This window comes from Heterodontus francisci, chromosome 4 (genome assembly GCF_036365525.1).
Source record: "Heterodontus francisci isolate sHetFra1 chromosome 4, sHetFra1.hap1, whole genome shotgun sequence".
In the NCBI taxonomy this organism is placed as follows: domain Eukaryota; kingdom Metazoa; phylum Chordata; class Chondrichthyes; order Heterodontiformes; family Heterodontidae; genus Heterodontus; species Heterodontus francisci.
Window position 1 is genome coordinate 40,618,362 of NC_090374.1, and position 25,709 is coordinate 40,644,070.

The 25,709-nt window shown below is 43.0% G+C and overlaps 1 protein-coding gene across 1 annotated transcript; it reads left to right on the forward strand.

Moving 5' to 3' along the window:
- Nucleotides 1-336: 336 nt before the first annotated feature.
- Nucleotides 337-2,498, forward strand: helt (helt bHLH transcription factor). Its single transcript, XM_068028783.1, has 4 exons — nucleotides 337-363; nucleotides 632-736; nucleotides 875-971; nucleotides 2,008-2,498. Exons 1-4 carry the CDS (start codon nucleotides 337-339, stop codon nucleotides 2,496-2,498), a joined length of 720 nt encoding a protein of 239 aa, XP_067884884.1.
- The last annotated feature ends 23,211 nt before the right edge of the window (nucleotides 2,499-25,709 follow it).

Here is a 25,709-nt window from a genome sequence, read left to right on the forward strand (position 1 = left end):
CCTTTTTATTACTATGCAAATGATATTCGGAAAGCGATCACGTGTCTTTTGAAGAGCCACGTGGATTAACAAAGCAGGACTGCCCCCTGCTAACCCCTGTCTATAGTACCTCAGCCCCAGATTTCTGCCACCTCTTTAACCATATATTCCCCAATGCCCCGCTCTTTAATCCCGTCGAATAATTTAGGCAATGAATGCACTGGACCCCTTAATGATCGCTTTATAAGGAGCCACTTACAGCCTGGGAGGAGCACAGTCGCGTTTTATTTTACTGCAGAAAACACATGGAGGAAAAGTTTGGCTGCTAATTGCTCAGTTTATCTTCTTTGTCTGAAGATGTCTTCCAAAACGAAACAGCGCAAGGTAAGAGCACCTCCATGTTTTAAATTCGTGCATTCTCCCTAGCCTTTTGCAGCAACAGTTTTTTAACAGTGTAAATTACAATACAGTCCAGCCTATTTTTTTCTGCTGATACAGTACATTTTGTCACTCCTTTTTATTGAAAGCTAGGTTTCTAGTAGAGTGCAATGAAAATTCGCCCACCTTCTCAAGGAGGGGTGTCCCCAATAAAATTACGTCTTCCCATTCCCCTTTTCTCTCTGTAACCAAGTCTTTTTTTGTTATTTCTTAGACTGCTCCAGTGTCCCACAAAGTGATTGAGAAAAGACGCAGAGATCGGATCAATCGCTGTCTGAACGAACTTGGTAAAACTGTCCCAATGGCACTGGCAAAGCAGGTACTTGCTCCACACTTTCTTAACGTGTATTTAAGGGGGAAAAACAGTAAATTATTCAAACCAGTGCTGTTGCCATCCCAGCGCACAGCAGACTGAACGTTTATTACCTGCAGCTATTGTGTTGTGATCTCATTTCAGGGCACTGGGAAGCTGGAAAAGGCTGAGATTTTGGAAATGACAGTTCAGTATTTAAGGGCTCTGCACTCGGCTGACTTCGCCAGAGGGAGAGAAAAAGGTAAAGGGCCATCTTATAAACATCAGAAAGTAATCTTGCTTCAAAACATTTCGGCACTAGCTTTGGTAAGCTGGGGGTGAAGTATGAAATGTGCTTGCAAGGCTTGAGCCAGAAAGCTTACAAGTGTACATCAGTTTAAAAAAGTGAGCACTCCCCCCCCCCCCCCCCCCCAACTGTTGAAGCCCATTTCTCACCTTTGTCAGCACTGTGTGTATCTGTACACATTAAAAAAAAACGCTGTGTTTCCACTCCAAAAACAAACAAAAAAAAACTTCAACGTTCAGCATTCTCCTAGCAAAGAAACGACGTTGACTAAACAGGATAGTGGTGGTCTTTTCAGTGAAACGTCAGACTGCACGTTTGAAGTGGCGCTCTGGGGCCGTTACGCATGTAATTTACCGATTACCGATGCATTTAAGCACATGGGATTTATAAAATTTAAAAAAAACTTTAGTGGTCGGTGAACTCTCCGACCCCCATTTCACCAAGGTTTCCAACCTGGAAAAGTGAAACACGTCAAAGTCGGCCCTCCCCCCCCCCCCCACTACTCAAGACTCCACGTTGGATGGAAGTACCTGAAATCTGCGCTTTGTACCTTTTAAAAAAAAAATATATCATTTGCCATTTACAAACTCTGTGCCAACGCCTTGCTTTAATAGTACAAGAAGACGCTGTCATCCAGTATCAGAAAATTCACATGGCAATATCAATATTAGGCGGCTTGGTCCAAATTCAAATGGGTCTATAGCCTATCTTCGTCACATTCCTGAACTTGAATGCGTTTTCTAAATTACCATACACCCCGCTGGAAACAATAATTCGCATGGTATAATTTTTCAAGAATAGCACTGATGTTTGACGGCGTATATATTTCTACCATCATTTCGAACAATGTAGCTAAGTTCATGTCGTTACATTAGCATGGTCTGTTTTCTCTGACAGCGTTTTGGAAGTCCAATATTGGCCAAAGCTTTCGACGTTCATGGTAAGAATATAGTTGCGTTAACACAGAACCTGGATTTTTTTTTTAATGTAGGCGAGTTATTAGCAGAGTTTGCGAACTATTTCCACGCTGGTTACCACGAGTGTATGAAGAACCTTGTTCATTATTTGACGACGGTGGAGCGTATGGAGACCAAGGACACCAAATACGCCCGAATCCTCGCCTTCTTACAGTCCAAAGCTCGCCGATGTACAGACCCCATATTCGGGCCAATCTCCTCTCACGACGCAGAATATTCGTACCAGTTTCACCCCGCTCCAGAGTTTACAAATTCGCGTTTAAATGAATCATTATTACAACAAGGGGCCGGGATGGCAAGAACGCAGCCATTGCATTGGCACGGCTCAGCTCGGAGTCCCGGGCTCCCTTTTATCCCGAGTCCGACTATGCCCATTGCAAACCCAGGGCAGCAACACAACTTCCTGCACTCTGTTCAGGGCATTGATCGCCATTACATTAACTTGATTGGACATTCTCATCCAAATACTTTTACCCTACACAACTCACAGCATGCAAACCTATAAAGAAAAGACTTTGGGACGGTGCTATGGATCTATGTAATGCAGTTCCTCACTTCGAACCCATCAAATTCATTCTGTGACTACCACAAGTTGTAAGCAGCCGGGGTAAACCCATTTATTCTCGAGTTCACCTGTAAAACGTGGTATCAGGTTGAATACATATTCAGTATGAATCAACCGTTTATGAATTGGTCCTACAGAGTCATGGCACGCCAATTTATGAAATAGCACTGAAATCTATTGGGTTTTACATGGGTTTTTGACAGGTGCAGTGTCTCCAATCTCCGGCCTGACGTCCCATGTACCTATTATGCATATACAGGTTATATTGTACATTCCATACCGTGATGTCTATTTTGATAATTAATATCGTTCAGTGCATGTTCGTGAAAATTGAAACGTCATTCTTGCTTATTTTGAATTTGTATAAATGTATCATGCTTTAAGGCTGAAATATATTTTTAATTCCGTTGCTTTGAATTTGGAGATGGGAAAGCCTCATTGAATAGATACATATATAAAAACCACGTACCAGCTTTCACAAAATATAGCAAAATGGACAATAATTAAAGAGTTCAGTTTTATTCTTCCAATTGTGCCCTGTCTTAGTTATTTACTTGTTTTTATTTATTGTTGGCTTTGGACACTTGAATGTCTGTAAAAGACTGTCGTTTTCCTCATGATATTTTAAAATCTGTATTGCCGACCTCCATGTACCTGCTTGGCTGTATTTCCCCCCAATTCTGTGCAGCTCTAAACTCTGAAGGAAAGGTGGATGTTTGCGCAAACCCAACTCGCGCTTATAATAGAGCGTTTTCTTCTGTCTGTGATGCCAACTGCCGAAAATAAATCGATTTCAGTCTTCAAGTATTCCGGAATTTAAATGGTTTATCTACATGTAAAAGATAATGTAGTTTACAGCCACTGCGGCGGTAATGTGGATCAACACGGTCAGCTCTGTAACACAGAACTGTGGAAATGGACATGATAAACACAAATAAAACATCCTCTATTACCGTTCGGGGCCATTAATCACTTTTCAATGACATTCATAACGCAAACATAGTCCAGAACGAAATTAATAACTGGAAACATAGTTTTAAAGGCAAAGGCAACGATTAATTCTCATTCTATTTGATGTTGCCCCCCCCCCCCCCCCCCCACAGCACCGCCGTTCTTGAAGTACATCAAATGTCTCGCCCGATTTAGTTTGGACCCCCCAACAAACCAAAGCGCGCAAGGTCTGCGTTTAACATACTTTACGTGTTGATTGATTTTTGTGAGTTTTTTTTTTGCGGGTGGGAGGGGTGGCAATATACTGGAAAAATCCAAGCTCTCTTTGCAAATCTGGTGCAGCCACTCCGGTAAAGGGTGATTGCTTTTTGCACCCTGCTCTCATTCAGCGGCCTGGCCGCAGCTTTGATAAGCGGGCTGCATGCTTTACCATCTAAAAGCAAATTCTTCTCGCTCTCTGTCCCTGAAGAGTGTGTGGACCTAGGTAATTAATAATTATCGGAGTTAACCTGTCTGACTCTGTCCTGATGGATAACATTACACATGAACCAACGATTGGATAGGCTGCACCACTAATATTTACAAAATCAGGCAAAATGCAAAGCATCAACCCTTCTCCAAGAGTTAAAAGAGTTTCCTGAAAAGACACTGGGAAGGGAGCGGGGGGAGGGGTAGAGTTTATCTGTAGGTGGGTGAATCAGGACAATCCAGACTCCAAGTGTCTTCTTGGTGCCAGAATGTTGGGCTCTTTCAGGTAGGGAATCTCATGTAAAAGAAAATTAAGTTAAATAGCCTTTATCCGGAGCAACCTTTCGAAGCCCCCTAGAGATAAAGATTCGACAGATAGATCTTGCTTTTATTCACGTCTTTGCTTTGAAGATGGGAAGCATCTTTTCGATCTTTTGAAGCGATTACCAAAGAAAAATTAAATTCAAATAACGTTCTGCAGCTTTAGGGCACCACGCTGTCAATTTTATGCAAGGCCATTCAGTTCAACGAGCAACCGGAGCAAAATTATATCTTTTTATTCATTCATGGGACGTGGGCGTCGCTGGCTAGGCCAGCATTTATTGCCCATCCCTAACTGCTCTTGAAAAGGTGGTGGTGAGCTGCCTTCTTGAAACGCTGCAGTCCATGTGGTGTAGGTACACCCACAGTGCTGGTAGGAAGGGAGTTCCAGAATTTTGACCCAGCGACAGTGAAGGAATAGCGATATAGTTCCAAGTCAGGATGATGTGTGACTTGGAGGGGAACTTGCAGGTGGTGGTGTTTTCGTGCAACTGCTGCCCTTGTCCTTCTAGGTGGTAGAGGTTGCGGGTTTGGAAGGTGCTGTCGAAGGAGCCTTGGGGAGCTGCTGCAGTGAATCTTGCAGATGGTACACACTGCTGCCACTATGGAGGGAGTGAATGTTGAAGGTTGTGGATGGGGTGCCAATCAAGTGGGCTGCTTTAAAGTACAACCCTTCCCACCATCCCCTACACCCATGACATTAATTTAACCCCGTTACCCCTCCTCCTCACACTGATAAACTTACCTCCCCCCTCCCTACCAGTGTGGTGCCTCATTTCCGTAGACGGGGATCCAAAAGCATGGGGGTGCCAGCCACTGGGCCAAAGATCCCAGCAGGCCATCAAGATTAGACATAAATATATGAAAATCTATTATTTTTATTAATTGCATGTGCTGTTGTCCCATTGCTGAGCAGCGGGGGTGCTGGCACGGTGTCTCGCCACTGCCGGGAAGATCGGGCCAGGCCCTGCTGGCGTCGAGGTCCATGGTGGGCCTCATCCAGAGCCATCTTCAGGCCCCCTTGCCACAGATCCTGACGTCGAGGGCTCCTAAAAGGTAGTCTTGTCTGACTAGTACTGTGTTTCATCTCAAGTACAGCTGAAATTGGTAGGACTTTGTTACAAATTGCACTGCAAAAAACTATATGGTGCTAAGAAGTCAACTTATACACACATCTACAGCAAGCAATCAGGGACTTTTTAATTGTGACACACAAGCTCTTTCTCTTGGCTTGGTAGGAAAGTAAATTGCTTGGTGTGGTGTTGAGCCATAGAGATCAAAAAGGTCTTATGTTTGATCCCTGATCTGAGTTAGCTGATCTCAACACAGACAATTCAAAAGGACATTTCAATTTATGTTTATAGCTAGGGTTAGAGAGGGAAAAGTTAACCAAGATTCCCATCCTCAATTACTGTTTAGTGTCCTTTCCTGGAAAGTGTGCATGTAGATTGTTGGATAAGGACGTTCTTGAGTCAAATATGTACAATGAAGTCCCATGCTGTATTTCTCACTCACCCCTCCCAATTTTCTTCCATGAACATGCTAATTAATTTTAGCTATGATTCCCTAGGCACCAGCAGCCCTCCAACACCTTGTCAACTGACCATTTTTTGTTGAAGAATAGCTTGCAGCAGCACTATCAAGAAGAATATAAACAAAGAATGGTAATTTGGGCTAAGTACCAGAGGACTGGTGGCATCTATTATTTCATAATTTCAGAGAAAATCTTTGGAAAGGATGGATGAGGAATGCAGTGATTGGTTCTTCTGTACATTGTTACGACCGAAGCGGGAGGTGTGCACTGTTTATTCTCATCCCACTTCTCCACAGGTTACAACATATATTAAAATTTTCCCACTTACCGATACGGTCAATGATATACTCTATTTTCCCCAGAATAAAACACACTAACCAGGTTTCTTTAATGAACAACAAAGTTATCATTTCATTATAAAATTATTATAATTTCAGTGCTGTATCTCTAAATAAATAAAAATAAATAAATAAATAAATAAAACAAGTCTTAACCAGTAATGAAGTAAAGCATAAACACACAGATTGAAATTTTAAAGTTCCCTTTTTACTTTAGCACTTCACATTCACACACACACGCACATACACCGGTTAACCGGAAAAAATAAAAGGGATTTTTAGAGTTCGATTACAGACAAAAAAAACACTTGGGCTGAATATTTGCTAATTCTTGAAGAAAACAGCAGATGAGGTATGTTGTGTTCCAAAACTGACATACAGTCTAGCCTCCGAGTACATGTAGATGGGTCCCTGAGATCTTTTAGGACAGTTCTTTTCAAGCAGTTTTGAGAATTAATTTAGCAGACTTTTCTTCAAAGACAGGAGACGAGATGAGTTGACACAGTGGACTTCTCAGAGTCTTTTAGAGAGATTCTGGAAAGCTGAGCTGGGTTGTGGTCTTCTCACCTTCCTTGGAAATTCTATCCTTCTTCTGCAGGCTTTTTAAAAAGATGGAACAGGCTGGGCTGAGCTGGGGCTCTGTCCTGTCAAGGGGCGCACAACTGACACTTCTCTGCCCTCATCTTCCCCAATTATCAGGGTTTCTGTTCGTGTAAATGAAAACATAATATTTTATGGAGTCACAACTGTGCTCGCTCCATACCTATATTTAAGCTTAAACTATAAGGCCTACAATAATTAGAACTGCAAACAAATAAATGGAACACAGAACCAACAGTTACTTCTAAATACCATTAATATCTGTGCACTCTAATTGAAAAGTTGTTCTACTTGTTTTCACATCTACATTAGTCATGAGATGTATTAGTCATAAGATTCATTAGTTGTTATAATAGATTTTTTAGTGGTTACTGTCACAATAAAGAGTTGTTAGTCTGGCTAATAACTGCTTATGATTCACGCATGAGTGGTATTTATAAAAACAAGCTTTATTACAATGACTAATTTGGTCTTCATCTATATTAAATGACATGCAAATAATACAACTTTATTCCCTGGCTCTGACTACCTCCGGGAACACTCTCTGATGTCAGAGAACAATACAAGTCCTGGAGTGACTAGCTGTGCCCTCCAGGGCCTCTGTGTGGCTGCACAGCTCCTACAACTACTTTCATATGATGTGAAAAGCTTATAATGGATGGCTAGCTCAACTATCCATTTGATTGCCTCCTGAGTAGAGAAAATAGGTGCCTCCCGTAACCAATCTTAATAGGCAGGTTGATGTGATGTGTTCCATGGTCTGGGACTCATGGCAACAGTTAAACTTCAGGTTGTCCCTCATCTTACCTTCCACTTATGTAGCAGGTAGATGCGCTGTCCATGCCCTGTGCAGATTCATTTGAGCGCTGTCCACTGTCTTTGAGTGGGGTCAAAGCCAGGGACCTCTGCTGTTTGGTCAGTGATGAGGTATGGCTTCTTTCTCCTGCATGTATCCTACGATTCCGTCCATTTGGATAGTGGATTGATATCAGCTGCCTGAATATTAGCTACTGTTTCCCAGAATGGCCAGTGCAATGTTAAACACTTTCTTCGTGGGTTTTTCAGGTCTTTGTGAATTGGAAGGTTAGTGTTGCTCATGGTTTTTTCCCATCTCACGGAGGGTGATGGCATTGTGGCGAATGGCAAAGAGGGATAAATGGGATAGCACTGGGAGCCACTCAGTGGACCTAAGCATCCTTGCCTCCATTGCATTGCTCCTGACCCTTGAGAATGCCATGAAGTTAAAGGGGTAAATATTGGGAATATTGAAGCCATTGTTTTCGGTCCCTGCTCCAAATTCCGTTCCCTAACTATTGACTCCATTCATCTCCCTGGCAACAGTCTGAGATTAAGCTACTCTGTTTCCAACCTCATATTTGTGCCATCTCTAAGACCACCTATTTCCACCTATGTAACATCACTTGACTTCAAATGTCTTAGATCACCTGCTGTTCAAGCCCTTATTCATGCCTTCGTTACCTCTAGACTTGACTATTCCATTGCACTCCTGGCTGGTGTCCTACATTCTACCCTCCATAAATTTGAGGTCATCCAAAACTCTGCTACCAGTGTCTTAACTCACACTGAGTCCTGTCCCCTATCACCCCTGTGCTTCTTGACCTACATTGGCTTCCCGTCAAACAGTGTTTTGATTTAAAAATTCTCATCCTTGTTTTCAAATCCCTCCATGGCTTTGCCCCTACCTATCTCTGTAATCTCCTCCAGACCCACAACCCTCCTAGATATCTGCATTCCCCTAATTCTGGCCTCTTGTGCATCCCTGATTTTAACCACTCCACCAATGAAGGTCGCACGTTCATTTGCCTAGGCCCTAAGCTCTGGAATACCCTCCCTACACCTCTCTGCCTCTCCACCCCACTTTCCTCCTTTAAGACCCTCCTTAAAACCTACCTCTTTGATCAAGCTTTTGGTCATCTGACCTAATATCTCCTTTTGTATCTCAGTGTCATATTTTGTTTTAAAATGTTCCTGTAAAGCACCTTGGGACATTTTATTACTTTAAAGGTGCTATATAAATATAAATTGTTGTTGTTCTATTATACTTTAATACAACCTTGCCCTGTGCTTACTTAATATATTGTTTGTACATTTGGCTGAGACCTCAGTTTATAATCTTTTCAGCCTTTGCCTTTGTGCTGCAAGCTTTGTTTATAGTACAGTGAATGCTTAGGCCAAGTGTTTGTCCCATTTCCTAGGCCTGTTGTTCATATATATGTAGACAAGATTAAGTTCCCATTCTGTCATATTTGCTGCAGCACTAAAAATGCTAGAATACATGAATGCTGGGTAGACTGAATTCTTAAATAATCTTAAAATATTCTAACATTAGTCAATGCAACTGTTACCAATCATAACATTGTGCTGTTTTATTTTGAGTTTATATTAAAAGTACCAGCTGTATTCTACTGAACAATGGTGAAAACCAGATGATTATGATTTCATTACTCCAAAGATTATTTACCCTTGTTCTTGGAAAGTTAATTTAATATTAGTGTACTAAGTGTAGATGTCAGGTGTTGTGTTTTCCAGATGTAACTGATTTTGGATCTTAAGAAATGAGATCCGGCCATCAGGATGCATCTCAGTAAACTGGGCTCCAGCCTTTGAGTGCTGAATCAGGAACCGTGTATATGAATTTTATAAATGCTACATCATCAGGGCCACTCAGCACCTGACCTCATTACAGCCTTGGTCCAAACATGGACAAAAGAGCTGAACTCCAGAGGTAAGGTGAGAGTGGCTGCCCTTGACATCAAGGCAGCATTTGACTAAGTATGGCATCAAGGACCTCCAGAAAAACTGGAGTCAATGGGAAGCAGGGGGGAAACTCTCCACTGATTGGAGTCATACCTAGCACAAAAGAAGATGATTGTGGTTGTTGGAGGTCAATTGTCTCATTCCAGGACATCACTGCAGGAATTCCTCAGGGTAGTGTCCTAGGCCCAACCATCTTCAGTTGCTTCATCAATCCCTCCATCATAAGGTCAGAAGTGGGGAGGTTCACTGATGATTGCACCATGTTCAGTACCATTCGTGACTCCTCAGCTACTGAAGCAGCCCATGTATAGGTATGTGAAGAGAAAAAGATTGGTGAAGACAAATGTAGGTCCCTTGCAGTGAGAAACAGGGGAATTTATTATGGGGAACAAAGAAATGGCTGACCAACTAAATGCATACTTTGGTTCTGTCTTCACAAAGGAGGACACAAATATCATACCAGAAATGTTGGGGAACACATGGCTTAGTGAGAGAGAGGAACTGAAGGAAATCAGTATTAGTAGAAAAATGGTGTTGGGGAAATTGATGGATTAAAAGCCAATAAATCCCCAGGGCCTGATGCTATGCATCCCAGAGTACTTATGGAAGTGGCCCTAGAAATAATGGATGCATTGGTGGTCATCTTCCAAGATTCAATAGACTCTGGAACAGTTCCTAAAGATTGGAGGGTAGCTAATGTAATCCCACTATTTAAAAAAGGAGGTAGAGAGAAAGCAGGGAATTATAGATCAGTCAGCCTGACGTGGGTAGTGGGGAAAATTCTAGAGTCCATTATCAAAGATTTTATAGCAGAGAACAGTGGTAGAATCGGGCAGAGTCAGCATGGATTTACGACAGGGAAATCATGCTTGACAAATCTACTTGAATTCTTTGAGTATGTAACTAGTAGAGTTGATGAGGGGGAGCCAGTGGATGTGGTTTATTTGGACTTTCAGAAGGCTTTCGACAAAGTCCCACATACGAGATTAGTGTGTAAAAGTAAAGCGCATGGGATTGGGGGTAATGTATTGCGATGGATAGAAAATTGGTTGGCAGACAGTTTATTATAAAACAAGCCTGAACCAGTAATGAAGTAAAGCATAAACACACAGATTGAAATTTTAAAGTACCATTTTTACCTCAGCCCTTCACATTAACACTCACACACATATACCAGTTAACTGGAAAAATAAAGGGATTTGCGTTTTACAGCTCTATTACAAAACCAAAGACAAAAAACACTTGGGATAAATACTTGCTAATTCTTGAAGGAAAAAAAGATATGGTAAGATGTCCTTTGATTTAGTTTGGCATCCCAAATGCGTATACACAGCTGTCACTGGGATCTTCCTAGAACAGTTCTTTTCAGGCGATGTTGAAGATCAGTTTGGGTAGGCTTTCCAGGGGAAATGCAGCAACAGAGGTTTCAGACACAGGCCTTGCAGTAGGAATGCAGCAACAGTTTCAGTCTGCTTCTTACACTTGCTTTTCAATTCCTCGAGTGATGGAAAACTGCTGGAACAGACTGGGTTGGTGTGGTTTGTTCTTCTTTCTCCAACTGTCTTTTCAAACCATTATCCATATCCCAGCTTACTGTCCAAAGCGAAACCATAAACAATGTCTCAAGAGACAAGCCTCCTGGCCCCCTATAAATCTTGACCTGTCACTTCTCTTTAAGCATCTTCCCCAAGTCAAAAACAACCCCTGCTGGGTAATTATTTGAAAACAGGTACCTTCCAGTAACTTAAAAGCAAAATACTGCGGATGCTGGAAATCTGAAATAAAAACAGCAAGTGCTGGAAATACTCAGCAGGTTTGGCAGCATCTGTGGAGAGAGAAGCAGAGTTAATGTTTCGGGTCAGTTCTGATGAAAGGTCACCGAACTGAAACGTTAACTCTGCTCCTCTCTCTACAAATGCTGTCAGACCTGCTGAGTATTTCCAGCACTTTCTGTTTTTATTTCAGCCTTCCAGTAACTGTTTGTTTTCAAAGCCAGAACTCTCAATGACCCTGGTAAAAACCCACCCATGGAGTCTTTTCCATTTTCCCAAAATAAACCAATGTCCAGCTCTAAAATACATGAGTCCTCAAAAAAAAACTTTAAAATACAGAAGCACTCATAACACTATAATGAATGGGGAAAGGGAAAATATCATAGAATCATAGGATGGTTATAATGCAGAAGGAGTCCATTTGGCCCTTTGCGCCTGTGCCAGCTCTCTGCAAGAACAACTCAGGTAGTCGACTCCCCGATCCTTTCCCCATAGCCCTGAAAATGTTTTCTGTTCAGATAATTATCCAATACCCTTTTGAAAGCCACAAATGAACCTGCCTCCACCGCACTCTCAGGCAGTGCATCCCAAATCCTAACCACACACTGCATTAAAAAAGTTTTCCCTCATCATCTTCCTTCTGATCTGCTACAGGATGGTCAGCAAGTACAATTAAGAATCATAGAATCATACATCACAGAAGGCTACCATTCAGCCCATCTTTCTTGTGCTAACTCTTTAAAAGAGCTATCCAATTAGTTCCACTCCCCTGCACTTTCCCCATAGTCCTGCAAAATTTTCCTTTTCGAGTGTATATTCTGTTGAAAGTTACTATTGAAACTGCTTCCACTACCATTTCAGGCAGTGCATTCCAGATTATAACAACTCGCTGTGCTAAAAAAAATCTCCTCATCTCCCACTCTATTGTTCCCTTACTTTAAACCTGTGCCCTTTGGTTATGGAGCCTCCTGCCAATAGAAACAGTTTTTTCCTAGCTACTCTATCAAAACCCTCATAATTTTGAAAACCTTTGTTTAATCTCCACTTAGCTTTCTCTGCTCTGCGGAGAACAATCCGAACTTCTTTAGTCTCTCCTTCTCTTACAACGATGAATTTTTACGAGCACCCCTAATGTAGTAATAAATACTAGCAGAGACCCGCAAATAATCTGCATTCAAATTAATCTCTTTATTGCAACAGTACTTCTTTAAATACAGGATTTCCAGTTATTCTTTAACCAAAGACTTTATTAGAATCAAAACTTCTCACTCTGGAAAAAGCTAGGTAAAGGCGTCCATGTATAAAAACAGGCCTATGATATAACTACAAATTTTGTCAAGAGTCTGTCCTTGTGACTTGATTATAGTCATAGAATATGAAAGTCTAACTGGGAATGGTTTTCTCCTGAGTTGAAAAGTTACACAGTCATAGAGTCATTTACAGCACAGAAGAAGGCCAATTGGCCCATCAAGTCCATGCCGGCTCTCTGTGGAGCAATCCAGTCAGTCCCACACTGCTGCTCGATACCCGTGGCCTTGCAAGTTTATTTCCTTCAAGTGCACATCCAATTTCCTTTGGAAATCATTGATCCTCTCTGCTTCCACCACCCTTGTGGGCAGTGAGTTCCTGGTCATTACCACTCATTGCATAAAAAAGTTCATCCTCACATTTCCCCTGCATCTCTTACCCAAAACCTTCAATCTGTGTCCCCTAGTCCTTGCACCATCAGTTAGTGGGAACAGTTTTTCCTTGTCTACCTTATCTAAGCCTGTCATTATTTTGTATTCTTTTCTTTTTTGTTCTTTTGGGCCTCCTTATCTCGAGAGACAATGGATACGCGCCTGGAGGTGGTCAGTGGTTTGTGAAGCAGCGCCTGGAGTGGCTATAAAGGCCAATTCTGGAGTGACAGGCTCTTCCACAGGTGCTGCAGAGAAATTTGTTTGTTGGGGCTGTTGCACAGTTGGCTCTCCCCTTGCGCCTCTGTCTTTTTTCCTGCCAACTACTAAGTCTCTTCGACTCGCCACAATTTAGCCCTGTCTTTATGGCTGCCCGCCAGCTCTGGCGAATGCTGGCAACTGACTCCCACGACTTGTGATCAATGTCACACGATTTCATGTCGCGTTTGCAGACGTCTTTTTAACGGAGACATGGACGGCCGGTGGGTCTGATACCAGTGGCGAGCTCACTGTACAATGTGTCTTTGGGGATCCTGCCATCTTCCATGCGGCTCACATGGCCAAGCCATCTCAAGCGCCGCTGACTCAGTAGTGTTCTGTATTTTGTATACCTCTACAAATTTCCCCTCAATCTCCTTTGCTCCAAGGAGAATAACCCCAGCTTTTCCAACCTAACCTTGTAACTAAAATCCCTCATCCCTGGAACCATTCTGTTAAATCTCCTCTGCACCCTTACATCCTTCCTAAGGTGTGGTGACCAGAACTGGACGCCAGTTGGGGCATAACCAGAGATTTATAAAAGTACAGCATAACTTCCCTGCTTTTGTACTCTATGCCTCTATTTATGAAACGCAAGATCCCAAATGTCTTGCTAACCACTCTCTCAATATGTCCTGCCACCTTAAAAGATTGATGCACATGCAACCCCAGGTCCTTCCATTCCTGCACTCTCTTTAGAACTGCACTATTAAGTCTATATTGCCTCAACCGATCGCTTCTGCCAAAATGCATCACCTCACACTTCTCTGCATTAAATTCCATCTGCCACTTGTCTGCTCATTCTGCTGGCCTATCTATGTCCTATTGCAAATAAAAACTGAAAGTGCTGGAAGTACTCAGCAGGTCAGGCAGCATCTGTGGAGAGACAAGCAGAGCTAACATTTCAGGTCTGTGATCTTTCATCAGAACACTCTGATGAAAGGTTACAGACCTGAAACGTTATTTTTGCCTCTCTCCACAGATGCTGCCCGACCTGCTGAGTATTTCCAGCACTTTCAGTTTTTGTTTCAGATTTCCAGCATCTGCAGTATTTTGCTTTTATGTCCTGTTATAGGTGCTTTGTATCATCCTCACTGTTTGCCACTCCTCCAAATTTGGTATCATCTGCAAATGTTGAAATTGTACTCTGTATTCCAAGATCCAAGTCATTTATATGTAGTAAAAAAAAAGCAGTGGTCCTAGCACTGACCCTTGGGGGACAGCACTGTCTACCATCCTCAGGCTGGATTTTGTTCTCTTTCAGGTGTTGACTCCGTGGTGGGGGGTGGGGGGGTGGGGGTGCGTGCTGAAGATGCCTTTGGGAGAGGGCCACCATGCCTCCTGATGTCTGGAGGGCCCGGCCCAATATTACTGGCAACGGCGAGGCCTTGTGATGGCCCACCCGCTGCTCAGTGGCAGACCCCCATTTGAATATTTAAATAAATGAAAATGAATGAATTAATGATATTCATGTTGCCGCCTGATGTCCCGTTGTGATCTTCGGCCCGGCGGTCGGCACTCCCTTGCTTTTGGATCCCCATCCGGGGGAATGAGGCGTCACACTGTTGGGGAGGGGGGAAGGAAGTAAGTTTATCAGTGAGGGGGTGAGGAACAGGGTCAAAGTAACATCATGGGTGTAGGGGATAGTGGGAAGTGTTGGAGTTTAAAGCTAATGCAGTTTGCGGGGGATTGTCAGATGGACAAGTAAGTATTTTTAGGGAGGGGAGGGAAAATAATTAGTTTTATTGTTATGGGGGGGGGGGGGGTGGTGTGGAAGAGGGGCAGAAAAATGTCTGTATTTCTTTTTTTCTCACTTTACCTTTAAATATTTAAATTTCCCGATAGGGCTGACAGCACTTGAGAAATGGCACCAGTGCTGGTGCAAAGGCAGCTGACACCATTGCCAGGGACGGACAGCCAGCCTTCTCTATGTGATCAGGGGTGGGGGGTGGGGGTTGGTGGGGTGGCCCACCTGGCTATTTAAATGAGCTGTCGAAAGGGAGATTGTGGTGGCTCTGCAATATGCGGCCTGCAAGGGCAGGCTGCCGTTTTTTTTTGCCTGCACCGAAGATTCAGGCCCTCTAGTCTGAAAAATATCCATTTACCACGGCTCACTGTTTTCTACCCGTATACCAATTCATTTATCCAATTGGTCACTGATCCTCCTATTGCATGAGCCTCAATTTAGTTAACCTGCCTTTTATGTGGTTCTATGTCGAACGCTTTCTTAAAATCCATATAAATGACATTCACCACATTCCCTTCATCAACTTTCTCTGTTACTTCATCAAAAAGCTCAATTAGATTAGTCAAGCATGATCTGCCTTTTACAAATCTGTGCTGGCTATCCCTCATTAACTCAAACCTCTCATGTCTGGTGATTTTTTCCCCCTGATTATTGTTTGTAAAGCCTTACCCACCACTGATGTTAAACTAACTGGCCAGTAGTTGCTAGGACTGTCCTTACACCCTTTCTTGAATAAGGGTGTCACATTTGCCACTCTCCAATCCTCTGACAGGTTTGAATCTGATGGGCTCAATATTATTTGAGGGCTGGATTTTACAGCCCCCTCAACATCAGGGTCATAGTGGAGGAAACCGGAAATTGCCCTGGGCCTGAACACCAGGAAGGCCTTGCCCGATATTGCCAGTGGCGGCGAGGCCTCATGGCGGCCCCCTGCCGCTCAGCAACAGGAGCAAATCTGCATATTTTTTAAAAATGTAAATAAACAAATTAATTACTTAACTGCTCCCGCCATCCCTCTGGCTCTGATTTTGGTGCCAGTGGCCAGTACTCCCATGCCTTCAAATACCTGTACAGGAATCCGAGGCAGGACACTGGTGGGGAGGGGAGCAGGTATGTTTTCCAGTGCAGTGGCAGGGGAGGGGAGCAGCATCAGAGTGATTTGATTGGTGTAGAGGATGGTGGGAAAGGGTAAAGATTAATGTTTGTGAACTTTGGGGGGGGGGGGGGGAAGGTCAGGTGCACAAGGTAACTATTTGGGGGGGAGAGGGAAAGGAATGAATGGTATAGTTATTGGGGGGGGTGGGAGAGGGACTAGAAACATGTATTTAATTTCTTTGAATTAATTTTACATCACAGGGCGGCACAGTGGCGCAGTGGTTAGCACCGCAACCTCACAGCTCCAGGGACCCGGGTTCGATTCTGGGTACTGCCTGTGTGGAGTTTGCAAGTTCTCCCTGTGTCTGCGTGGGTTTCCTCCAGGTGCTCCGGTTTCCTCCCACAAGACTTGCAGGTTGGTAGGTAAATTGGCCATTATAAATTGTCACTAGTATAGGTAGGTGGTAGGGAAATATAGGGACAGGTGGGGATGTTTGGTAGGAATGTGGGATTAGCGTAGGATTAGCATAAATGGGTGGTTGATGGTCGGCACAGACTCGGTGGGCCGAAGGTCCTGTTTCAGTGCTGTATATCTAATCTAAAAAAAAACTATCTCTTCGAAAATTTAAAATAAATGGAAGGGCTTGAAGACCTTTAAAAATGTTGTTGGCGCCTGCACAATGGTGCCTGTCATCATTCCTGGGGACTGAGAGCTCACCAGGTCATCGGGGTGGGTGGTGCACCCCGGCCATTTAAATGAGCCGCCACGCTGAATAGTGCGGTGGCTCTGCAATGTGCGGTTCGCACAGGCAGACCGCCATTTTTGAAGCTCGGCGCTGAGATCGGCGGCGAGCTTATAAAAACCAAGCCCTCTATTTCCTTGAAAGCTGTTTGTAATTTCAGCAGTTATCATCGAAAAAATTAGCTTCCTAACTACCAATCTTGCTCCATGACTCCTTGTTTAGGAGTCAAGTTTTGTAGCAGCATTATAAATGTTCCTTCCTTGAGTCTAAGCTTTTGCAGTGGCATGCCTACTGGAGTTAGACTATGTAGAAATTCTGGAGGGGATAGACTGTTGTCATCATCTTCATCTATCGAATCAATGCTGATGTATTCTTTAATTCACTTGACAGCTTCACTAAAACTCTTTCATCCAAATCTAGTCAATCTTCAATTTTAGCACAAAGAATAGCTTTCGAATAATCAGTTGTATCAAATAATTGTCTCCACCATTTTGTCACATTTTATTTATTTATTTAGCGACTGCAAATCCCCGGAGCCAGCCAATAGCCTCCTCATTTGCTGAGTTTAAGGCGGTTAGTCTGCCACTTAGTCTGTAGAGGGGACACTCCTCGGTAACATGCAACATTGTTTGTGTCTCTCCACAAATGCATAAGGGGTTTGTACTGAGGCCCCAGTGGTGGAGGTTGGCTGCGCAGAGGCCCTGGCTTGTCTTGAACCTGTTTAGCAAGAACACTCTCACCGTGGTAGTTCAAAGCCTGCCATTCGACAGATGGGGTTTATCACAAGGAACTTTGTAGTGACTTCTCGTGTTTCCCATTCCTTGATCCAAAGGGTGTCTGCTGGTAGATCTTGCTCATGAAGATTGCTCCATGTGAGGTGTTGAGATGGAAGGCGGGCAGTAGGTGAATTGAACATGTCATTATGGAGTGGTAAGTGAGGTGCAGCATGGATGGTTTCAACCAGCTTGTGGGTTTTCGTCAGTCGGTGGATGTGTGGGGGAGTGAGGTTTGCAAGGACGGGAAGCAAGGGCAGGGGTGTTGAGCGGAGGGTTCCAGTTATGATGCACATTGCTGCATTCAATTGAGTATCAACAAGATGTGTGTGTGTTGATGTATGCCAGACAGGTGCACAATACTCGGCTGCTGAGTATGACAGGGCAAGTGCAGAGGTCTGGATTTGCCACATTTAACCAATTCCATCATCTCATCCACCCCTCCCATGCCATCCCCATCCCATGCCATTCCATCCTTCCCATGCCATCCTCATCCCACTCTTCTCATTCCCGTCAATCCCATTTCATCCCATAGGGAGGCAATCTCTCCAGCCAGGGTAACTGTTGTTGGGTTCCCCTCACCTTTTGCTGCTTTTGTCCGCCAAACCACCCTCCCCCCACTCCCCAACCACTGCCACCAACTGTTGGCAGCCGCACATACTTCACGCGCTCCAGTCCTCCACATGCCCCATATGTGCCAGGCACTGCCCACCAAATAAACCACCAACAGATGCGCCCCTTAAACTGACCAATTAAAACAGCCCGGACAGGAAAAAACTGAGTAGTATTATCATAGATTGGCGATCAGCACGTCCGGGTTGATTTTAGCCGTGGCAATAACTGCCCCCCTAGAAAGGTAAAGGTTATATTGTCAAGAATTTCCCCAGGGATTTCCTTTCTCCATAGGTGTTAAATACTGAAATATTGAGGTGAGAGTTTTGCTCTATGACAAAACTACAAGTGGAACTACAATACATTGTGGCCCAGGACCAAAACCCTAACGCGGCAATTAAGGGATTATTGTTTAACCTTAACAAAGATCGCCGATATAACACTATTTTCAGGTAGAACGTGCTGTTATTTAATGATTGACGTTGCTTTGACGAAACTTTATACTAAATTCTTCTTTTGACTGATTATGACACTTTCAGCAGAAAGTGTTACAAAAAAAACGCACTGAAATCTGTCTTGCCAGCTAGGATAAAACTCCTTTTAAAATGACCCAAAGCATCAAATTGCCAAATCTGGCCGAAAGTCGAAGTAGCAGATAAATTGTGTCTTTCCAAAAAAAAAATTATAAACGTCAGCTCAACCCAGGAGAGGATTGACTCAAACCAGATTGTGACTAAATGTGTTTTTCCCCTCTCCCACAAAGAATGAATTCATTTCTTCCTTTTCTCTTCCCACTTTCTTTAAGTAAGTTGTATAGCCATGGTTTCCAAGAGAGCCGCAACAGAACACAGAACTTTTTGCTGTTTTTTTCTCTCCCTGCTCTCTCTTTTTATTTTGACTGGAGGTGCTCCATTGTAAAAGCTGTGAAAAGGGACATTCCCCGCTTCCTTGCGCTTCACCCTTGAGCGGTCGAGAATAAAAATAATCGTCTCCATTAAATCAAAGGCTCCCTCTGTGTCCCGGAGAAACAAAAAAGCTGGGTTTGGCTGCTGGTGCCCCGAGTCCTGCAGGCTCTGCTGGCCGGGACGATGAGCTCTCAATCCCGGATTGCTGTCCCAATAGTTTCCCTAATACAGAGCTCACTTGTGCGTCCAGGCGTACACTAAGCAAACAGATCGGCGTGTTCCAGCCACACACAAACACTTTAAAAAAAAAACACACTGACAGAAACCCATTCTAACAGCTATTGTAATCTGCCATGCAGGTGTCAGCTGCAAACTAGTGGATGGACACGTTAATCTGGTGAGCAGGACCAATGCTCCATAGAAGATGCAGAGTCGATGCAGATTGTTGCTATCTGGGAGAAACCGCTCGTTTGTTTTATTAGCGATGTTGTGCAAACAGGGGTTTTAGAAAGAGACAGTATCCCCTCTTTATTTGTTTTCTTTCCGCCACAAAGAACCAGTGACCTTTTTTGTTATTCAATATATGTAGGATTTAAAAACAAATGTCATCACTGAGATTTACACAAGGTTCTCGTTTACTCGCCTAGAACTTGGCTTAAGATTTCAGCTGTTATATAGAAATGCAGTCAAATATAAATGGGGCGGGGGGGGGGGGGGGGGGGGGCGAATTGTTGATTCTTCTGAATGAGGTGTGTGTGGACTGAGGGGAGAATGCAGCATTGCTTTGAAACTTCTAAACTGGTTCAAAAATAATTGAACTGAACTTTTTGCTTCCACGCAGAATGTATTTAGGGATGACTTCTAAACACTGGAATGACTTCTCTGAAAATTTCTCGGCGTCCTGCAAATTTCGTTTAACCTTCACTCAGAAGGTCCCATAGAGAAATCCATCGTTGGGTAAAAGTAAATGACATCAGGGTTGATGCTGGGATCCTAAAATCGGTCCACACACTGAACATGCTTGTGAGGGTGCGGAGGAAGAGGTGGTCCCGTTCCGTTTAGGGTATTCGATCCAAACAGTTCTCCGATACTAATCTGGAATTCATTATTTGAAGCGAGGGGTCAGAATCTTAATAGATAACAATTAAATGCTTAGGTTATGCAAAAACAGCTATTGCAGCCACTTTCCGGTGAAAATTAAATTTTAAATGCATTAGGAATTGAGTACCCCGTTTCCACCCCCCCCCCCCCCCCCCCCAAACATCATTGGGACACGTTTCTATATTAATGCACGACCATCCGTGGAACAGGGAGGACATTGTTTACTCTTCCTTACACACTGTGTAGCGCCTTGGCTTGTCTCAGCGCGAGTTGCTGTTTTTCCCTCCTTTCCTTGCCCGGATATTTCAAGATTTTTTTTTACAGATTTCCACAAGATTGCCCAAAAACGCCCAAGAATTGAATAAAATGTAAACGTGCCCCCAAACCAGATCCAGCCGTCCTTTTAGTTCCCACAGTAGCCCCGATAACTCCGAAACAGGAGTGCAAACTAATGATAAACCCAACAAAAGACGGGAAAAAATAACTTTTTTACATTTAGATCAACAGCTACAGAACAGAAATCAGAGACATTGCGGAGACTAAAACTTTAATTTTCACTTTGAGCTGCTTGGCTGCATAGCTGACTTTAAACAAGAACAGAAAACCCCTTGCTTCTCTCTCTACAATTGCTGCCAGACCTGCTGAGTATTTCCAGCATCTTCTGTTTTTGTTTCAGGTTTCCAACATCTGCAATATTTTGCTTTTTAAAATTTTAAACAAGGTCTGGTTTTCACGAGTTAGGCGGGTTAAGAGACCTTTATAAGAAGTAATGAGAAATGGTATAGAATGGACAATCGGGCTTGGAAGAACAAGGTTTAGATCGTTAAAGAAAATCCGGCGCAGTAAAACCCTAGATAACAGAGAAACATAGAAAACAGGAGCAGGAAAAGGCCATTCGTCCCTTCGAGCCTGCACCGCCATTCAATATATCAGGGCTGATCGTCCAAACTCGGTAACCTGTTCCCGCTTTCTCCCCATATCCCTTGATTCTTTTAGCCCTAAGAACTATATCTAACTCTTTCTTGAATCTATTTAATGATTTGACCTCAACTGCTTTCTGTGGTAGAGAATTCCACAGGTTCAGCACTCTCTGGGTGAAGAAATCCCTCTTCATCTCAGTCCTAAATGACTTACCCCTTATCCTTAGACTGTGACCCATGGTCCTGGACTCCCCTGCCATCGGGAACATCCTTCCTGCATCTAGTCTGTCCAGTCCTGTTAGAATTGTGTAGGTTTCTATGAGATCCCCTCTCATTCTTCTAAACTCTAGCGAATACAAGCCTGATCGACCCAATCTCTCTTCATACGTCAGTCCTGCCATCCCAGGAATCAGTCTGATGAACCTTCTTTGCACTCCCTCCATAGCAAGAACATCTTTCCTCAGATAAGGAGATCAAAATTGCACGCAATAATCCAGATGTGGTCTCACCAAGGCCTTGTATAATTGCAGCAAGACATCCCTGCTCCTGTACTCGAATCCTCTCACTATGAAGGCCAACATACCATTTGCCTTCTTAACTGCCTGCTGCACCTGCATGATTATTTACAGCGACTGGTGCACAATGACACCCAGGTCTCGCTGCACCTCCCCTTTCCCAATCTATCACCATTCAGATAATAATCGGCGGAGTAAACTCAGTGAGCCAAAGAGTGTTCTGCAATTCGAACCTGAGCTAGTGAGCAGAAGCTTACATTCAACAACCTTACTACCGCCAGCCAGAAGTAAGAGATCGTGTCGATTTTATTAAATTTGGCAGATATACTTCTACATATAAAAAAACTATTGTAAGCGAAAAATAAAACACACAGTCAGCTATTTACTAATAGCACTAGTCTCAGGCAGGGAAGGGGTGGTCAGGTACTGTGTGGTATATTCAGGTACACTCTGCTATTCTATATACAAGGCAAAGCAGGTGCAATGGAAAGGCTGCAGTGCTCAAGACAGTGGGGCGGTGGGGGGGGGGGGTGGTGCGGGTGATGGCAGTGGGTTAATGTGGGAATTTCAGCTTTCGAAGTCTACTTAATTATTGCCATTTCAACTGTACAGCAAGGGAAACAAACTCATTTTCTTTGGGATAAAAACAAGAAATTCTGGAACCACTCAGCAGGTCTGGCAGCATCTGTGGAAAGAGAAGTCAGTGACCCGAAATTTTAACTCTGCTTCTCTTTCCACAGATGCTGCCAGACCTTCTGAGTGGTTCCAGCATTTATTGTTTTTATTTCAGATTTCCAGCATCCGCAGTATTTTGCTTTCATTTTCTTTGGGGCTCGGTGAAGGTTGAGAACATTTTTTTGCTGTCATAAATTGGGAATACTCATTTATCATAAAGGGTATTTTCACTCCATTTCATGTAAAACTGAATAGAACAGATGGAAATTAGATTTCACAATTTTTAAAAGTGCTGAAAATTACAGTACTGAATATCACAGTTCTGGATATTATGGTGCCAAATATAACAGTGCAGAAGATCTAAACAGTGGATATTATAGTGTAGGATTTTATAGTGCTGGATAACAGTGCCAAATATCATAATGCTGAATAGTACAATGCTGGATATCATACTGTCAGATATGGCAGTGCTAGATGTCATAGGGCCGGTTATCGTGGTGCTGAGTATTACAGTGCTGAATATCCCATTACTCAATATTACAGTCCGGAATATCAACATGCTGGATATTATAGTGCTGGATATTGCAGTGATGGATTTACTAGTGCTGGATATTATAGTGCTGCATATTACAGTGCTGAATTTTATAATGGTGGGTATTACAGTGCTGGAAAATATAATGCTGCATATTACGGTGCTGGATAATGCAGTGCCAGATATTACAGTGTGGGATATTACAGCACTGGATATGATAGTGCTGGATATTGCAATGCTGGAGATTGTAGTGCTGCATATTTCAGCCCTGGATTTAACAGTGCTCGATATTATGCTGCTGGATATTATAGTGCTGCATATTACAGTGCTGAAAATTGCAGTACTGGAGATTATAGTGCTGAATATTATGGTGCTGGATATTACAGTACTGGATATTACAGCACCAGATATTATAGTGCTGGATATTGCAGTGCTGCATATTACAGTGCTGGAATTAATAGTGCTGGATATTGTAGTGCTGGATATTACAGCATTGGATATTATAGTGCTGGATATTGCAGTGCTGGATATTAAAGTGCTGGACATTACAGTGCTGGAATTAATAGCGTTCGATATTATTTTGCTAGATATTATAGGGCTGCATATTACAGTGCTGAATATTGCAGTGCTGGAGATTATAGTGCTGAATATTGTGATGCTGAATATTAAAGTGCTGGATATTATGGTGCTGGATATTACCATACTTGATATTACAGTGCTGGCTATTACAGTACTGGATATTATAGTGCTGGATATTGCAGTGCTCGATATTATAGTGCTGGATATTGCAATGCTGAATATTGTGGTGCTGAATATTACAGTACTGGGTATTACACTGCTGGATATTATGGCGCTGGATGTTATAGTGCTGAATATTACAGTGCTGGATATAACAGTGCAAGATATTATAGTGCTGGATATTCCAGTGCTGGATATTCCAGTGCTGGATTTTACAGTGCGGGATATTGCAGTGCTGGATATTGCAATGCTGGATATTGTGGTGCTGGATATTACAGTACTGAGTATTACACTGCTGGATGTTATGGTGCTGGATATTATTATGCAGAATATTTCAGTGCTGGATAGAGCAGTGCAGGATATTATACTGCTGGATTTTACAGTGCTGGATATTACAGTGCTGGATATTATAGTGCTGGATATTGCAGTGCTGGATATTATAGTGCTGGATATTGCAGTGCTGGATATTATAGTGCTGCATATTTCAGTGTGGGATATTGCAGTGCTGGATATTACAGTGCTGGATATTATAGTGCTGGATATTACAGTGCTGGATATTATAGTACTGGATATTGCAGTGCTGGATATTATAGTGCTGGATATTGCAGTGCTGGATATTATAGTGCTGGATATTGCAGTGCTGGATATTATAGTGCTGCATATTTCAGTGTGGGATATTACAGTGCTGGATATTATAGTGCTGGATATTGCAGTGCTGGATATTATAGTGCTGGATATTGCAGTGCTGGATATTATAGTGCTGCATATTTCAGTGTGGGATATTGCAGTGCTGGATATTACAGTGCTGGATATTACAGCATCGGATGTTATAGTGCTGGATATTACAGCATCGGATGTTATAGTGCTGCATATTACAGTGCTGGATATTACAGCATTGGATGTTATAGTGCTGGATATTACAGTGCTGGATATTGCAGTACTGGATATTACTGTACTGAATATTGCAGTGCTGGAGATTACTGTGCTTGATATTGCACTGCTGGAGAGTACAGTGCTGGATATTACTGTGTTGGATATTATAGTGCTGGATACTATGGTGCAAGATATTACAGTGCAGGATATTATAGTGCTGCAAATTGCAGTGCTGGATATTACAGTACTGGGTATCATACTGCTGGATATTACAGTGGTGGATATTACATTGCTGGATAATATAGTGATGGATATTACAGTACTGGGTATTACAGTACTGGATATTATTGTGTTGGATATTATAGTGCTGGATATAACAATGCTGGATATTGTCGTGCTGGATATTACAGTGCTGGATATTGCAGTGCTGGAGATTACAGTGCTGTATATTACAGTACTGGGTATTATATTGCTGAATATTACAGTGGTGGATATTACATTGCTGGATAGTATAGTGCTGGATATTACAGTACTTGGTATTACAGTACTGGATATTATGGTGCTGGATATTATATTGCTGGATATTATAGTGCTGGATATTATACTGGTGGGTAATGCAGTGCTGGATATTACAGTGTGTATATGATAGTGCTAAATATTATAATGTTGGATATTACAGTGTTGGATATTACAGGGCCGGATAACACAGTGGTGGGTACTTCAGTGTGCATTTTATAGTGCTGACTATTACAGTGCAGAACATTATAGTGTTGGATAATGCAGTGCTGGACATTACAATGCTGGGTATCACATTGTTAAACTCGACAGTGCCAAATATCACATTGCTGAATATTTCTTTTGGGCCTCCTTATCTCGAGAGACAATGGATACGCGCCTGGAGGTGGTCAGTGGTTTGTGAAGCAGCGCCTGGAGTGGCTATAAAGGCCAATTCTGGAGTGACAGGCTCTTCCACAGGTGCTGCAGAGAAGCTGCCTTCCGTGTTGTTTCAGTCGCTGTGAGGCAACTATGGAGTGACCTCTCCATGGCGCATGCCTGGGCAAATTTATGGAGGTTGAGAGTTGCCCAGTCGTCAAAACCCCCCTCTCGGCCTTTCTGGTGGGGTCCAAAGGAGTGCAGGACACGACGTTTGGCACCAGTATGGCTGCAGGAACTGCCGGAAACATGCCAAAGGTGACACATGACCGCCTACAGGGTTCCGCTCCGGA

Excerpts from the sequence above, each read along its gene's own strand:
- helt (XM_068028783.1), top strand. The coding sequence starts at position 337 with ATGTCTTCCAAAACGAAACAGCGCAAG. Across the intron at positions 364-631 it reads CCAAAACGAAACAGCGCAAG|ACTGCTCCAGTGTCCCACAA; the intron begins GTAAGAGCACCT and ends GTTATTTCTTAG. Across the intron at positions 737-874 it reads CAATGGCACTGGCAAAGCAG|GGCACTGGGAAGCTGGAAAA; the intron begins GTACTTGCTCCA and ends ATCTCATTTCAG.